General features: G+C 46.1%; 1 protein-coding gene across 8 annotated transcripts in view; it reads right to left on the reverse strand.

Moving 5' to 3' along the window:
- Positions 1-2,954: 2,954 nt before the first annotated feature.
- Positions 2,955-18,068, reverse strand: part of EIF2A (eukaryotic translation initiation factor 2A) — a 54,457-nt gene continuing 39,343 nt past the window's right edge. For all 8 annotated transcript variants that reach the window (XM_028138572.2, XM_028138571.2, XM_008161254.3 and 5 more), the window contains 4 exons: positions 8,199-8,312; positions 6,481-6,609; positions 4,416-4,481; positions 2,955-3,352 (listed from right to left, as the gene is read on the reverse strand). In XM_028138572.2, the coding sequence (XP_027994373.1) occupies positions 3,287-3,352; positions 4,416-4,481; positions 6,481-6,609; positions 8,199-8,312 (375 nt within the window). In that variant the 3' untranslated portion in view covers positions 2,955-3,286. The remainder of the gene's footprint in view (positions 3,353-4,415; positions 4,482-6,480; positions 6,610-8,198; positions 8,313-18,068) is intronic.

Consider the following 18,068-nt stretch of genomic DNA (forward strand, 5'->3'; position numbering starts at 1 on the left):
CCTCACCGGTTTGGCTCAGTGGATAGTGTTGGCCCATGGACTGAAGGGTCCGGGTTTGATTCTAGTCAAGGTCAAGGGCATGTACCTTGGTTGCAGGCTCAATCCCTGGCCCTGGTCGGGGCTCATGTGGGAGGCAACCAATCGATGTTTCTCTCTCTCTCCCTCTCCCTTCTACTCTCTCTAAAAATCAATGGAAAAATATCCTTGAGGATTAACAAAATAAAAATAAATCTGGTTTGACTATTGTATTGGTAGCTGCAGATGACCCCGAGAAATAGGCACCTGCTGTCAACTTATTCCACTACTAGAGGCCCAGTGCACGAAATCTGTGCACAGAGGGGGGGGGCCCTCAGCCTAGCCTGCACCCTCTCCAATCTGGGACCACTGGCTCCTAACTGCTCACCTGCCTGCCTGCCTGATCACCCATAACTGCCCCCCCTCCCCATGGCCTGGTCACCCCCAACTGTCCCCTCTGCCGGCCTGGTCGCCCCTAACTGACCCCCCCTGCCAGCATGGTCACCCCACACAGCCTGCTGCTCAGTCATTCAGTTGGCCCTCACTAACCCCCCTGCTGGCCTGGTCGCCCCATGCAGCCTGTTCGGTCATCCATTCGGTTGCGACAGTCGCTTAGGCTTTTATATATATAGATTCCTCCTTCCTTCAAGAACAAAACACTTAATTCTTGCCAGTTTGCTCTGCTCTGAATATTAATGTATTTACACAGGTGGAGGAACCCAGAAACTGCTTTGAATTCCCCCTTGAATAAGAATTCTTGCTCGGCTGGTGTGACTCAGAGGTTGACCGTTGATCTATGAACCTCTTTTATCATGGTTTGTTTTCTGGTCAGGGCACATGCCCAGGTTGGGGGCATGATCCTCAGTGGCCAGGAGTGGGGGTGGGGGGGAGGCATGCAGGAGGCAGCAGACCAATGATTCTCATCATTGATGTTTCTATCTCTCTCCCTCTCCCTTCCTCTCTGAAATAAAAAAATATATATATTAAACTTTTTTCTTAATATTTCTACCTTTCTAGTATTTTACTAAATCAAAGAAATACAGGAGTCTGCCCTTAATGTTTTTTAAAAAATATGTTTTTATTGATTTTAGAGAGGGACAGAGATAGACACATTGATGAATGAAAAACGTCATCTATACGCTGCCTCCTACTGATTGAGTTTGCAATCCAGGCATGCGCCCTAACCGGGAATCGAACCAGTGACCTCTTGGTTCATGGGTCAACACTCAACCACTGAGCCACACTACCAGATCCCTCTTATTCAGTTTTTCTTTCTAAGGTTTCAGTTACTTGTGGTCAATTGTGTTCTGAATATATTAAATGGAAAATTCCAAAAATAAACCATTCACAAGTTTTAAACTGCACACCACTCTATCAGTAGGATAATGAAATCTCACCACTCTGCCTGGGTTGTGAATCATCTCTATGTCTAGCGTATCCATGCTGTGTATGCTATAATCCACCCAATCGTTAGCCACTTAATGGCTGTCTTAGTTATCAGATTGGTTATCAGAGAGAAAGAGACCACATTCATGTAACTTTTACTACAGTATATTGTTATAGTTGTCCAATTTTATTATTATTATTAATCTCTTACTGTGCCTAGTTTATAAATTAAACTTTATCACAGGTATGTATGTGTAGGAAAAAAATGTATATGCAGGATTCAGTACTATCTGCAGTTTCAGGCATCCACTGTGAGTCTAGGAACGTATCCCACTTGGATAAAAGGGGACTACTGTATTTTAAATCTCATTTCAAGCAGATTTTCATTGTCATACACTCTTTTTTATTTTTACCACCTAACTCTTACTCCCAGAGGATAATGTATTTAAAAGAAAAACCAAACAAAATAGGTAGTCAAAGAACACCTCAGTGATTTTTATACTGATGTGTGATGTGCTCAGTAATTTTTTACAAAGAATTAAATGGATTAAATCATTACAGAAATAAAGAAAATTCTTTAAAAAAATGAGTCTAAGAATTTTGGTGGGAACAGTAACTCTGGTGAAAATAACAAAGTTTTTATGATACTATCTCTGAGATAAACATTTTATAAATGTTTAATAAGTTTACTATAAACTGTGCTATAAATGGAAATTAATTAAAACAACTGTTAGGCTTCTAAGCCAAAAAAACATTATACTGTTTCAGAATGCATTATTTAACATTTTATTATAAAAATATTTTTTAAAGTAATATATTATAAAATTAATCTGTATCAATTTCTAATATCAGAAATAAATGTTGAAAGCAATTATATGTACATATATGCACACATACACTCCACACACAAAACATTTAAAATGCCAAATTTAATGCATTTGATCTTGACCAAAGCTTGATAGAAACTTTGGGGCATCAGCAAACACAGTCATCTGTTTGTGTGTGTCTCTCAAGGTGTTTCTGGATTCTTTTCCTTTACATACCAGATTAAATATTAGCCCTGGAAAATGGAAACCTATATCAATGCAAATGAAATAAAAATAATTTCAAATGTAAACCTGATGGAAATAATTAACTGTAATATGAATTGGTTTTGATAATCAAATGTCTTGTATTATCATTATATCACTTTTTCATCATATGAAAATACAACCAAAACAATCACAGTCCATGTTTGGAACACATTTACCTCATCCTCAGATCTCTAGGTTTATAATTTGAAATACCAAAATAAAATATTTTACTCTATTTTTAAAGTCTATATTTACTTTAGAACTAAGAAAAACTTTATTGCAGATAATACAAATAATATGAATAACTTAACTCATTTACTATAACCTGATTTTTAAGGATTTATTTAAAGTTTTGATAATACAGTAATATTTTAGGATAAAAAAAGCCATATTATATATTAAATAGCAATTTTCCTAACTTGCCTTCTAAATTAATAAAGGATTTCTTGAGTGAAAAACTTATAACAAAGCCAAAATTGATTAATTTTAAAATGTCTTTATTCATTTATATGGTAAATACTCTCTCCTCCTAAAAAACAATGACATTTGTCTTTTAATATGTCAAACTTAGCTAGATAATTCATGTGTCTTTTTTTTTATTTCATGTTAACATGATCTAAAATGCAAAACACAAAAATCAATTTTAATAGGCATTATTAAATAATTTCACGCATATGCAGAACTTTGGAAAATGGTTAAAATTAGAGATGAATGTTAAATGTGGGCACATGAACATTCCGTATACACCAGTGAACGTAACAGAAGATGAGTTCCCACTGATTTCTGGTAACCAACTTCCTTTTGGTGACTCTTTAAATACCCAGTTCCAAATCTTCCAGCTCCCGGAGAAGGGCTTTTTCCTTTTGAATTTTCTCCAACTATAGAAGTTTAAAACAATAAAGTTATTAAAAAGGAAATAAAATAATTATTGGCTCCATAGCCAAATAGCAAAGAAGAAAATATTTAGAGAGAATATAGCTGACAGTTTATCAGATCCACTGGTAAATAGATTTAAAAATACAGATTGGATGCCCAGCCAGTGAAGAGTGGTTAAGTGTTGACCTATGAACCAGGAAGTCCAGTCAGGGCACATGAGAGTAGAGGAGATGCAGGAGGCAGCCAATCAATGATTCTCTCTCATGATTGATGTTTCTATCTCCCTCTTCCTTCCTCTCTGAAAATCAATTAAAAAAACAAAAATAAAATAGAAGTGCAGATTGTGAACATGTTCTAATTTGTAATCTGGCATGAATCATGGGGGCAAAGGAAAGAAGCTGTCTTTAGGTCCTTTTTTTCCCCCAATATATTTTTATATATTTCAGAGAGGAAGGGAGAGGGAGAAAGATAGAAACATTAATGATGAAAGAGAATTATTAACCAGCTGCCTCCTGCATGCCCCCCACTGGGGATCGAACCCACAATCCTGGCATGTGCCCTGACCAGGAATTGAACCATGACCTCCTGGTTTACAGATCCATGCTCAACCACTGAGCAACACCAGCTAGGCCAGAAGCTGTCTTACTTTAGGTCCAGTAAAATTTCCAGTCTACATCTAGGCTTAAAAGTGCTGAGGGAAAAAAAAAAAAAAAAAAAAAGTGCTGAGGAAAGGAAGAAGGAAGGGCAAAAAAAGAGCAGTGCAACCCGAGACACAGGAAAGAAGAGAATCTTCTATTTGTCTAACATAATAAATGCTCTTATTTTCAGCAGCAATAGCATTAAAACACCTCTTAGAAGTAGTGACTTTCTCAGTCACCATGATCTACTTCATGTCTCCTTCTATCCCTGTTTGAGAATAAAAACATTAAAAAAATATATGGCATATATTTTCCCAGAGACGTTTTTAAAACCTATCTGCTCTTTTACCCAGTGAAACAATTGCTTATAATAAAAAGAGGAAGAGTAGTCATGACGATGAGCTCAAATTAAAAATGCAGAAAAGACCTGATTTTTTTCTAGCTGTTTTCCAGTTGCTGCTTGTTCTTTCAGTTGTTCGATCGCTTTCAGTTTCTACAAATGTCAAGAGGAAGGAAGAGTAAGTCATTTTAGAATGCAAATGTCCTTATTAACAACTCAATTATATGAATGTGAAACCTGAATAAGGAGAATCAATTACTTTACATTTGTATTAAGAATAGTCTGTTAAAATGCTAAGGTAAACTATTTTTTTTAAATTAAATGCAAAATTAGATATGTTAACAATATAGGGAATAATGGGGGGATGTAAAGTACAGCATAGGGAAAGTAGTCAATAAACCTATCTAATAAAAGAGTAATATGCAAATTGATCATACCTCTGCTACACCCATAAGCCACGCCCACCAGTCAATCAGGAGTGAGTATGCAAATTAACCCAACAAAGATGGCTGTGGCCACGGAGTGAGCAGGAGGCTTGGCTCCGTTCAACCCTACAAGGTTTCAATTATAGAAGATAAGTAAATCCCAGATACCAGGGCCTCCGCTTGGGTTGCCGGTGCTGGGGGGGGGGAATGGCCGGCCTGCAAACCACCACAGGCCCTTCGCCCAGGCAATCCCATGCCCCAAGGGAACCCCACCCTGATCCGGGACACCCTTCAGGGCAAACCAGCTGGCCCCCACCCATGCACCAGGCCTCTATTCTATCTAATAAAAGAGTAATATGCAAATTGACCATCAGTCCAACACACAAGATGGCTGCCCCACGTGGACACAATATGGCCGCCACAAGATGGCCAACAGGGGAGGGCAGTTGGGAGGGACGAGGTCTGCAAGGGAGGGCAGTTGTGGGCAATCAGGCCAGCAGGGGAAGGCAGTTGGGAGGGACCAGACCTGCAAGGGAGGGCAGTTAGGTGTGACCAGGCCGGTAGAGGAGGGAAGTTGGGGGCAACCAGGCCTGCAGGAAAGGGCAGGTGGGGGGGGACCCAGGCCTGCAGGGGAGGGCAGTTAGGGGTGAGCAGGCCTGCAAGGGAAGGGCAGTTAGGGGCAAACAGGCTGGCAGGGGAGCAGTTAGGCATCAATCAGGCTGGCAGGGGAGCGTTAGGGGGAGATCAGGCTGGCAGGCAAAAGCGGTTAGGGGCAATCAGGAAGGCAGGCAGGCGAGCAGTTGGGAGCCAGCAGTCCTGCCCGTTTAGGCCAGGCAGTCGGACATCCCCTCAGGGGTCTCAGATTGGAGAGGATGCAGGCTGGGCTAAGGGACACACCCTGCCGTGCACGAATTTCATGCACCGGGCCTCTATTATTGTAATAAGTATGCATGGTGGCAGGTGGGTACCAGCCTTATTGGGGGGCGAGGAATCACTTCATAAGTTATATAAATGTCTGACCACTATGCTGTACACCTGAAACTAATATAATATTGACTATCAACTTTAATTGAAAAACTTAATAAATAAATAAATAAATAAAATATGCTCCAGCTTGTGGGAAAAAAGAATATACATTTGGTGAAATATTTTCCAGTCTTTTAATTAATGTTATACTGGTATATGTATATGTGTATATGTATGTATGTACATGATATATGTAAATATATCACCAACTTCACTATTTATTTTAGCACCTCATTGTACTAAATGGGTGCCATCTTTGGCTTTAAGGGAAAATTAATAGTGCAACCTGGGAAGGGCTCTAGAGACCTGATTTTACCTCCACATCTGGTTGCAATTTGACAAGCTAATCAACTTCTTTCTGTCTCTATTTGCTCATCTTTAAAACTGGAAATAAGGTCTGTTCCTACTTGTCTCATAAGTGTCTAATAAAATGCCAAGTATGAAAGTATTCAGCATATTTCTGTGCAAATCTACATTATTTATTACTTCAAAATCAATAATGAAAAGACTAATAGGCATTAGACAACTGTAAATAGAACTTAAATCAGCGCCATTCCTGTGACAGCATTTCATAGTGAGAAAGCAACAAGAACTGCTATAAACTTCTTAGATGCCTATTTAGGAGTCTAAATATTACTTTCTTTATAGAATCCTCACACATTTCTTTCAATAAACACATCTGACTTGCACTGAATTCTCACCTTCTTTAGGTTCTTGATTTTTTTGTCTACCTCAGGGTCTCCAGAAGTTTGTTGAGAGACAGTATTTTGAGCTGAGCTCTGTGATGTAGGTGTAGGTGACAAATCCAGACTCTTGTCACTTCTTGCTTCCTGCAGGAAAAATTCAATTGTCTAAAATGAAAACATTGCCTTGGTATATAACATGAAGAAACCAAAATGTGATTTTTATCTTTTATGCTACATTTTATATAAAGAAAGGATCTGAATTGAAGGTCTGATAAAATATGTGACATTGTACCACAATAAATATAATGCAGCTTAAAAAAGTACCACAGTACAATGAGACAGACAAAAGGTTTTTATATAATATTTATCATAGGGAACACTTTGTTAGATCTAGAATTTAAAGTAACATATAAAAATATATTTTTTAAATGTTATGTTATCCTAATATATAAAAACCAAGGGTCTGTAATGCCCAAAACGACCGAAGGCTCAACCGAATGCCAGGCTGCGCACGCAGCAGGCTCCGGTGAGCAGGGACTGGCGAGTGAGCTGAACTGCTGACCTCTCCAGGGAGAGAGGTGGGGCTGATCAGTGGCTACCGCGGCCACTGACGAGGCCCGGAGAGAGAGAGAAGCAGGGCCTGACCCTGCTTCTCTCTCTCTCCGGGCCTCGCCAGCAGCCGTGTCACTCGGAGAGATCAGTAGTTCAGCCCACTCGCCAGCAGCCTGGGGTGGCTATTGATCAGCCCCACCTCTGATCAGGCCCGGAGATGCTGACTAGCATAGAAACCGACCAATCAGAACCTAATGGGAGTGAACTGCGAAGGCAGAACCTAAGGTGGGGGCTGAGGATGGGTTTTAAGGGCAACAGCTGTTTGATGTAAGGTGTAAGAAAGAGGTTCAATTTTTTAATGACCGGTTTGGCAGTATAGTGCATATGGCTGACTATCAGTCCAGATATAGGGATTATGTATTTTTGTCTGCCAAGAGCATCTCCTCCTGCTGAAAAAGGCTTCCCCACCCATTTAAGCAATCATATCCTTTATAATCTACCTACACTAATAAAAGAGTAATATGCTAATTAGACCAGGTCTATCAGCCACCTTCCGGACGTCAGACTTCCTTCCAGACAAAGCCATGGTGGTGGGGACGGAGGCAGAGGCAGTTAGGGTCAATCAGGTCGGCAGGGGAGGGCAGTTGGGGGCAAGATCAGGCTGGCAGGGGAGGGCAGTTGGGGGCGAGATCAGGCCATCAGGGGAGGGCAGCTAGGGGTGATCAGGCAGGCAGAGGTAGTTGGGGGCGAGATTAGGCTGGCAGGGGAGGGCAGTTAGGGGCGATCAGGCAGGCAGGCAGGTGAATGGTTAGGAGCCAGAGGTCCTGGATTGTGAGAACGATGTCCGATTGGCAGTTGGACATCCCCCAAGGGGTCCCTGATTGGAGAGTGTGCAGGCTGGGGTGAGGGAACCGCCCCCTGTGTATGAATTTTGTGCACCAAGCCATTCGTACTACATAATACCATTAGGGTTTCAGGTTTTAAGATCAGATCCAGTTTGCTTACTCTCCTATTATATATACAAGAATACTTAAAAATTCATAGTCAACACAAAGACATTCTAAGTAAGTCTAACTCCAACATTTTTGACAACATACCAGTCAAATCTTTAGGATGACAAAACTTTAAGGCTTAAAGCTAATTTAACAGATTTTTTTAAAGAGATTAGTACCCCCAAATACCTGCTTTGCAGCTTTCTTAGCTTCATGTTTCCTTTGATTTTTAAGGGCTGTTTTTGATAATGGCTTATCATTTCCTGGTTGTGGTTTCATATTCTGAGGTGGTTCCTCCTCATGCTATGGAAAATGTAAAAGAAACAATTTTGAAATAGAGTACATATTTTAAAAAACATATACAACAAATTACACAATTTTGCTAGTATGGGATAAAGTTACTTAATCAAATTTAAGATTACCAACAAAGAATATTTCAAAACTTTGATAAGTAGTAGGCACATTCCAACTGTCAGGGTGGATTTAATGAGGTTCTTCCTATCAGTTGAGAGATATATCTTACATAAGAACTGGAAAAATTCAATTTTGTTTACACAATGGAATTTATTTACTTCAATTTTTTAAAATTGATTTTTACAGAGAAGAAGGGTGGGAGGGAGAGAGAGACATCAATCAGTTACCTCCTGCATGTGCCCTGATCGGGGACTGAATTCACCAACTTTTGGTGTATGGGACAATGCTCCATTCAACTGAGCCACCTGGCCAAGGCTGGAATTTTTTTTTTTTTTTTTTATTACTACTGACACATGACCCTTATGAATTTAAATTAGATACCAACAATAGCTTCTTCTGGAATCTTTCTGGATCTGACTACAGCAAACAGAAACCCAGTTTCCTCATTTATTTTCTTTGAACCAAGAATTATTTGCTAGATCTTCGCTTGCAAAATCAGAGATTAGAAGACTAAAAATAAAAGCAAATAGAAAACCTACAAGAGACATCAAGAAAATAGATCAAATAGGAAGGAATAAGTTACTGCATAATTATAAATCTATGATTAACACAATGAAGTGGTCTATAAAAAACTAACTAACTAGTCAGATTATACAATGAAAATAGTCATTTCCATCACCAGATATTTATATAACTACCTATCAACTACATTCCATAACAGAAAGAGGGTGAATTAAGTATAGGATTGAGGAGCATCTAATGTAGAAGATGGGACTATCGATATATATAAAAAGCCAGCAACCGTAATGCCGTAATGACGGAAACGACCGGTTGCTATGATGCCCACTGCGGCCAGCAAACAGGCTCGATCAGGGGGTGGGACAGGCTGGCCAACTGCCTGCGGCCCCTCTCCCAACCGGCCCCACCTCAGATAGGCCCCCACCACCCTGATTGGCCCGCAGCTCCTTTCCCCAGCCAGCTCCGCCCCCAAATGGCCCCCACACTCTGATCAGGGGCAGGGCCAGCTGGCCAATCACCCATGGCCCCTCCCCCAGGCCGCTGGCCTCCGATCACCCCTCCCATCCATTTTGGGGGCAGGGTGGACTGGCCCACGGCCCACGGCCCACGGCCCCTCCTCAGGGCCGGCACCACCCCCAATCAGCCCCCATCACCCCTTCCCCCAGCTAGCTCTGTCCCTGATTGGACCCCCCCCACAGCAATCAGGTGTGGGACTGGCCAGCCAACCTCCCACAGCCCCTACCCTGGCTGATGAACCCCAATCAGCTCCCCCACACCTTCGGTGGGGGGGCAACTGGCCCACAGCCCACAGCCCCTCCCTCCCTACGGCCGGCCCCGCCATCAACCTGCCCCCCCACACCAAATGGGGGTGGGGCCGACCGGCCAATCGCCTGTGGCCCCTCCCCACAGCTGGCCCAACCCTGATCAGGCTCTGATCAGGGTGGGCTGGCCGGACAACCTCCTGTCATCTTGTCCTGACAGGCCCGACCCCGATCCACCCTGACTGGGGCTGGGTTGGCCAGAACCCACCTGTGCACGAATCTGTGTACTAGGCCTCTAGTCCTATCTAATAGAAGGGTAATATGCAAATTGACTGTCACTCCAACACACAAGCGGGCTGCCCCAATGTGGACACAAGATGTCCGCCACAAGATGGCCAGCAGGGGAGGGCAGTTGTGGGCGATCAGGCCTGCAGGGGAGGGCAATTGGGAAGGACCAGGCCTGCAAGGGAGGGCAGTTGAGGGGAACCAGGCCAGCAGGGGAGGGCAGAAGAGGGCAGATAGGGGCAACCAGGCCTGCAGGGGAGGGCAGTTAGGAGCGACCAGACCTGCAATGGAGGGCAGTTGGGGAGGGACCAGGCCTGTAGGGGAGGGCTGTTGGGGGGGTACCAGGCCTGTAGGGGAGGACAGTTAAGGGCGACCAGTCTGGCAGGGGAGGACAGTTAGGGGTAATTGGGCCTGCAGGGGAGCAGTTAGGCGTTGACCAGGCTGGGAAGGGAGTGGTTAGTAGTGATTAGGCTGGCAGGCAGAAGCAGTTAGGGGCAATCAGGCAGGCAAGTGGTTGGGAGCCAGCAGTCCCAGATTGTGAGAGGGATGTCCAACTGCCCATTGAGGCCCGATCCTACTGGGATTGGGCCTAAACAGGCAGTCAGGCATCCCTCAAGGGGTCCCAGAGTGGAGATGGTGCATGCTGGGCTGAGGGGCCCCCCTGCACCCCCCCATGCATGAAATTCATGCACCGGGCCTCTAGTAGTAAATAACACTGTATTGTATATTTGAAATTTACTAAGAGAGAACGGAAATGTTTTTACCCAAAACAAAAAAAATTATCTAACAATTGATTCTATCTACATTGCTATTATCTTAGTTTTTAACTGTCTCTTTAGGCTTTATCATACTTGCACATCAAAGGACCAGATCTTCATGACGTTTTTGAGTACTAGATCTCAGATCTGTATTGAACTTGAAAGTGCTATGAGGAAATGGGCAGGGCTCAAACATTTAAGATACAGAGGAGTAAGTCCGAAACCATAGTGACTTTATCTTAACAGCTTCATTAACTATTTCAGATCATCAAGTTCTATGCATATACATATCCTACTTGAAGCCACTGAGTATGGAGTGGGGCAAAAGGAGGTTTATAGTGAGTACGTGAAACACATAATTTATTCCTGTATTATTATTATTTATTGTACAAGAGACACGGTGCACAAATTCATGCATGGGTGGGGTCCCTTGGCCTGGCTGGTGATCAAGGCCACAGGAGGTTGGCTGCAGGGAGAGGTTGCAGGAGGTTAGCCAGCAGGGGGAGGGCCCGCGGGAGGTTGGCTGGCCACTGGAGGTTAGCTGTGGGAACGCACTGACCACCAGGGTGCAATTCCTGGGTTGTGTCTGCCCCTTGGTGGTCAGTGAGCATCATAGCAACCAGTCGTTTGGTCGCTTAGGCCTTTATATATAGAGACTAGAGGCCTGGTGCATGAAATTCGTGCACGGGTAGGGTCCCTAGGCTTGGTCGGCAATCAGAGCTGATCTGTCTGGCCCCCCTTGCACCTGCCTTGGCCTGCTGCCGCCTGCTCACCTGATCAACCATCCTGCTGTGGTCCTGCTCTTGTCAGGCACATTGGGGCCGGCAGCGCCTCCACTGCCACCTGCTGCCAGCACTGCGTCGCGGCGGCCCGACATGTTCCACACCGCCCTGTTTGTCAGCACACGTTTAACTCCCGTTGGGCCGAACTCCCGCCCATGGGGGCAATTTGCATATTAGCCTTTTATTATATAGGATTATTTTCTTTTGTTTTTAATTTTTTTTTTAAATTTCAGAGATGCTTTCAGAGAAGAAGGGAGAGAAAGAGAGAAATAGAAACATCAATGATGAGAGAATCATTGATCAGCTGCCTACTGACTAGGAATTGAACCGTGTCCTCCTGATTCATATGTCAATGCTGAATCACTGAGCCACACCAGCTGGGCTATTATATTATTTTCGATACAGAAAACTTTAAAAATATGTTTGCCTCACCCCGTATTTAGAAACCTACATCTGTAGAACAGAGAAATTTGGAGGGTAAACCTCTGTCACTTCTTTTTTTTGTTTCCACTCTGAGTACAATGAGAGTTAAGATAAACTACAATGTGCTGAACATTTGTTTTATACATCAGAATCCTTTCAAGAAGGGGCTCTTGTATAGTACCTTGCTTCGACAGAAAAGTTTCTACTCAGTTCAGGAGAGAGGAACCAAGATGGCGGCATAGTTAAACAACTAATCTGCTGCCTCACACAACAATTTCAAAAATACAACTAAAAGACAAAACATCTACCACCCAGAACCACGGGAAAGCTGGCTGAGTGGAAGATTTACAGCTAAGAAGAGAAAGGAGCACAAACGCTGAAAAGCTGAGGTACGGAGGCACGCGAATCGGGCCGGCGGCGGGCGGCTGGGTGCGCGGCTTTTCTTCAACCCGCAGGGAGACAAGCTCCCGATCACTCTGAAATCCAGTTTTTGGGGACACTCGGGGGACCCAGACACCTACGGGGAGAAGCTGGACTCTCGGCCATCGGGTCGGAAAGTGAGAGTGACTTTTTTGCAGAGGTGCGCCCAGCAATCATTGTTTACTGCGCTGGAGCGCGGGGCGCAGGGACTTGGAAACGTGGAAAGGCAGAGAGGGCTGACAGCAGCCATCGCCGTTGGCCACGCCCCAGCCTAGTGACGCCCTGAGGCCCCGCCCCGCCCTGAGGCCCCGCCCCGCACATTCTACAAACCCGCCCAGGCTCCACACAGCGGCTTTTGCATATAAATGGCCTGTTCTGTGACAGCTCAACCAAATTAACTGTAGCTCTAGTCAGACTGCTCCAAATCCGCCCAAGCAAAGGAGGAGAAAACTAGCCCTTGCTGTAGCTCCTGCTGGGGGACACACAGTACACAAGGGTACACCAAGAGTGTCCACCTCAAGTAACTGGGAGGCTGACCCGTTGAACCGATAGGACACCTAGTACACAAAGCTACCCTACCAACTCAGGGAAGCAGCGAAAATGAGAAGGCAAGGAAACAGATCCCAAACCAAAGAAATGGAGGAGAACAAGCGACTGGACATAGAGTTGAAAACCACGGTTATAAGGTTTTTCAAGAATTTCATGGAAAAGGCCGATAAATTCCATGAGGACCAACTAGAAATTAAACATACACTGACTGAGATAAAAAATATTATACAGAGACCCAAAAGCAGACTAGAGGATTGCAAGAATCAACTCAAAGATTTGGAATACAAAGAGGCCAAGGACACTCCTCCAGAGAAGCATGAAGAGAAGAGAATTCAGAAAGTTGAAGATAGTGTAAGAAGCCTCTGGGACAACTTCAAGCGAACCAACATCAGAATTATGGGGGTACCAGAAGAAGAGAGAGAGCAAGATGCTGAAAACCTATTTGAAGAAATAATGAACGAAAACTTCCCCCACCTGATAAAAGAAATAGACTTACAAGTCCAGGAAGCGCACAGAACCCCAAACAAAAGGAATCCAAAGAGGACCACACCAAGACACATCATAATTAAAATGCCAAGAGCAAAAGACAAAGAGAGAATCTTACAAGCAGCAAGAGAAAAACAGTTAGTTACCTACAAGGGAGCTCCCATACGATTATCAGCTAATTTCTCAACAGAAACCATGCAGGCCAGACGGGAGTGGCAAGAAATATTCAAAGTGATGAATAGCAGGAACCTACAACCAAGACTACTCTACCCAGCAAAGTTATCATTCAGAATTGAAGGGCAGATAAAGACCTTCACAGATAAGAAAAAGCTAAAGGAGTTCATCACCACCAAACCAGCATTACATGAAATGCTGAAAGGTATTCTTTAAAAAGAGGAAAAAGAAGAAGAAAGATAAAAATTATGAACAACAAATACATATCTATCAACAAGTGAATCTAAAAGTCAAGTGAATTAAAAATCTGAGGAACAGACTAAACTGGTGAACTTAATAGAATCAGAGGCCTAGAATGGGAGTGGATTGATAATTCTCAGGGGGAAAGGGGTGTCTGTGTGGGGAGTATGGGAAGAGACTGGACAAAAATCATACACCTATGGATAAGGACAGTGTGGGGGGGGGGAGATAAGGGCAGAGGGGGGTGGGAACTGGGTGGTGGGGAGATATGTGGGGAAAAAGGAGAAACAATTGTAATCTGAACAATAAAGATTCATTAAAAAAAAGAAAAAAAAAAAAGAAAAGTTTCTACTCAGTTCAAAAAAACTTCAAAAAATGACAAAGCTGCCTGGCTGGCAGGGCTCAGGGGTTGAGCATTGACATATGAACCAGGAGGTCACGGTTCCATTCCTAGTCAGGGCACATGCCTGGGTTGCAGGCTTGATCCTCAATGTGAGGTATGCAGGAGGCAGCTGATCAATGATTCCTTCTCATTATTGATGTTTCTATCTCTCCCTTTCTCTCTGAAATCAATAAAAATATTTTTTAAAATGACAAAGCAATTAAGTAATGATGAAAGAAGAAAGAATAAGTTACAAATCTCTTCCACACCATGTAGCCACTGACAGACTTTTAGTTAAGACAAAACAAAAATTCACACAGCACTTATGCACCATGAGCTTTTCTGGCTTTAGTTCTATGTTACAACTGTATATATTTCATCCTTACTAATAAAATGTGTTTCTTTGCCCAGCCAGGGTAGCTCAGTTGACTGCAGGTTTTATTCCTGGTCAGGGCACATTCCTGGTTTTGGGTTTGATCCACTGTTGGGGCAGGTACGAAAGGCAATCCTATATAATAAAAGCCTAATATGCAAATTGTCCCCTCAGGGGTTCGTCCGACTGCTCGCTATGACATGCGCTGACCGCCAGTGGGCAGCGTGGAACATGGCGGGTATCAGGGACACACTGCCACTTCTTGCTGGCTCTCTGGGAGCGGGGTTGATGGAGATGGAGGTGTGGTGAGAATGCAGGCTGCCTGCTGACCTCGCTCTCACTCCCCCTGCTACTCTCCACCTGGACAACAGGGCTCTAGTGCCGGGGAGGCCCCTGTGCTCAGGTGCTGGGCACCCGCGAGGAGCTTGCCCCACACCTGCACGGCCTCTTTTGGGTGAGCGGGGCCTCAGCCGCCGGGACCACAGGGGCTGGTTGGGCTCCTGTGGGTTCACCCAGGAGCCTGTCTGCAAGGCCGGCTGGGAGAAAGCACGCTGCCTGCCCAGCTTCCATGCGGTGCTGCTGGGCACCTGAGAGGCCCACGCTGCACCCCGGCCCGTGGCACCCAGCTGCGCTCACTGCATCTCCGTGTGGGGACTCGGGTGCTGTGACTCAGGTGGAGGGGGGTCTGCGGGGGCCTGGAAGCCCAGGTGCTACCCAGGACCCAGAGGTCAGTTGGGACCTTCCCTTCCATGCCAGACACTCGCGTTTCTATCACTGGCCAGGCCTAGGGACCACACCCGTGCACGAATTAATTCACCAGGCCTCTAGTTGATGTTTCCGTATCTCTCTTTCTCTCTCTAAGCATATCCTCAGGTGAGGATTAAAATTCCTATATAATAAAGAGGTAATATGCAAATTGACCATCACTCCAACACACAAGATGGCCAGCAGGGGAGGGCAGTTAGGGGTGACCAGGCCGACAGAAGAGGGCAGTTGGGGGGGGGACCAGGCCTGCAGGGGGGGACAGTTGGGGGAGACCAGGCCTACAGGGGAGGGCACTTAGGGGTGACCGGGCCGGCAGGGGAGGGTAGTTAGGGGCAACCAGGCCTTCAGGGGAGGGAAGTTTGGGGAACAGGACTGCAGGGGAGGGCAGTTGGGAGGGACAAGGCCTGTAGGGGAGGGAAGTTGGGGGGACCAGGCCTGCTGGGGAGGGCAGCTTGGGGCAACCAGGCCTGCAGGGGAGGGCAGTTAGGAGCAATCAGGCCAGCAGAGGAGCAGTTGGGCTGGCATGGAAGTGGTTAGAGGGTGATCAGGCTGGCAGGCAGAAGCAATTAGGGGGAATTAGGCAGGCAGGCATGCGAGCAGTTGGGAGCCAGCAGATCTGGATTGTGAGAGGGATGTCCGACTGCCCATTTAGGCCCAATCCCACCACCGGGATCGGGCCTAAACGGGCAGTCGGACATCCCTTGAGGGGTCCCAGATTGAAGAGAGTGCAGGCTGGGTTGAGGAGCATCCCCCGCCCCCGTGCACGAATTTCTTATACTGGGGCCTCTAGTCAATAAATAAAATAAAATTTATTTCTTCAGTTACATTAATTTTTATGCGACTGTTTTAATGAACACATAATAAAAGTGAAGGTATTGTTTTTGAAAACCAATAAATACTTAAGTATAATCCTATCTAATAAAAGAGTAATATGCAAATTAACCACCACTCCGCTACACCCATAAGTCACGCCCACCAGCCAATAGGAGCAAATATGCAAATAAATCCAACCAAGATGGCTACGGCCACAGAGAGCAGGAGGGAGGCTTGGGTTTCCCCGGCAATGGCGGAAGCCAAGCTTTCCACCTGCCCTTGCCAGCCTAGGCCTCTACTCAAGGCTACAAAGTTTCAATGATAGAAGATAAATAAATCCAAACAGAAATGGCGGCAGCCACGGAGCTGGAAAGAGCAGGAGGCTAGGGTTGCCCCTGGCAATGGAGGAAGCCAAGCTTTCCGCACACCCTGGATGGCCCAGGCCTCTGCTTAAGGCTACAAAGTTACAATTATAGAAGACACATAAATCCCAACAGAAATGGCTGCCGCCATGGAGCAAGCAGAAGGCTTGGCTCCGCTCCAGGCTACAAAGTTTCAATTGTAGAAGATAAATAAACCCCAGATACCAGGGCCTCCGCTTGGGTCACCAGGGGGTGTGGCCAGCCTGCAAACCACCACAGGCACCTTGCCCAGGCCGCCCCACGACCCAAGGGAACCCCCACCCTGATCTGGGACATCCTTCAGGGCAAACCAGCCGGCCCTCACCCATGCACCAGGCCTCTATCCTATCTAATAAAAGAGTAATATGCAGATTGACCATCACTCCAACACACAAAATGGCCGCCACAAGATGGCCAGCAGGGGAGGGCAGTTGGGAGGGACCAGGCCTGCAAGGGAGGGCAGTTGGGGGCGATCAAGCCTGCAGGGGAGGGCAGTTAGGGGTGACCAAGCTGGCAGAGGAGGGAAGTTGGGGGCGACCAGGCCTGCAGGAAAGGGTAGTTGGGAGGGACCCAGGCCTGCAGGGGAGAGCAGTTGGGGGAACCAGGCCTGCAGCCCTCCCCCTGGCTAGCCCCACCCCTGAGCACCCCCCTGCACCCCAAGGCAGTTAGAGGTGACCCGGCCTGCAGTGGAGGGCAGTTAGGGGCAAACAGGCTGGCAGGGGAGCAGTTAGGCATCAATCAGGCTGGCAGGGGAGTGTTTAGGAGGTGATCAGGCTGGCAGGCAGAAGCGGTTAGGGGCAATCAGGAAGGCAGGCAGACGAGCAGTTGGGAGCCAGCAGTCCTGGATTGTGAGAGGGATCCCCGATTGGAGAGGGTGCAGGCTGGGCTGAGGGACACCCTTCCCACCCGTGCACAAATTTTGTGCACCACGCCTCTAGTCTATATATATAAAAAGCAAGCAACCATATGGCATGACGATCGTAATGACCAATCACTATGATACCCACTGTGGCCAGCAAATCGGCCCAATCAGGTACATATGTCTCCTTTTTCCCCCATTGACCCACGAGCTCTATGTGGTTCTGTGAGGCTGATCCCTGGCCAGCATTGCAGCTTTACTTACTCCTCTGCTCAAACCTGCTCTTTTCCTATTCTTCCCAGTTACTTTCTCAAAAGTATCCTTTAGTAAGTACTGCCCACTACCGGACTCTCCCACCCCGATCAAGGTCAGGGCCAGCTGGCCAAACGCCCTACCAACTTACCTCCAGCCAGCCCCACCCCTGATCAGCCTGCCCCACCATGATAGGCCCGCAGCCTGTGCCCCCGGCCGGCCCCACCCCTGATTGCCCCCCACCCCAATAGGGGGGCAGGGCTGGCCAGCCAACATCCTGCAGCCCCTCCCCACGGCTGGCCTCACCCCCAATGGGCCACCACCACCCTGATCAGCCTGCAGCCCTCCCCCTGGCTAGCCCCACCCCTGAGCGCCCCCCTGCACCCCAATAGGGGGTGGGGCC

The sequence above is a fragment of the Eptesicus fuscus genome, chromosome 3 (assembly GCF_027574615.1).
Source record: "Eptesicus fuscus isolate TK198812 chromosome 3, DD_ASM_mEF_20220401, whole genome shotgun sequence".
Classification (NCBI taxonomy): domain Eukaryota; kingdom Metazoa; phylum Chordata; class Mammalia; order Chiroptera; family Vespertilionidae; genus Eptesicus; species Eptesicus fuscus.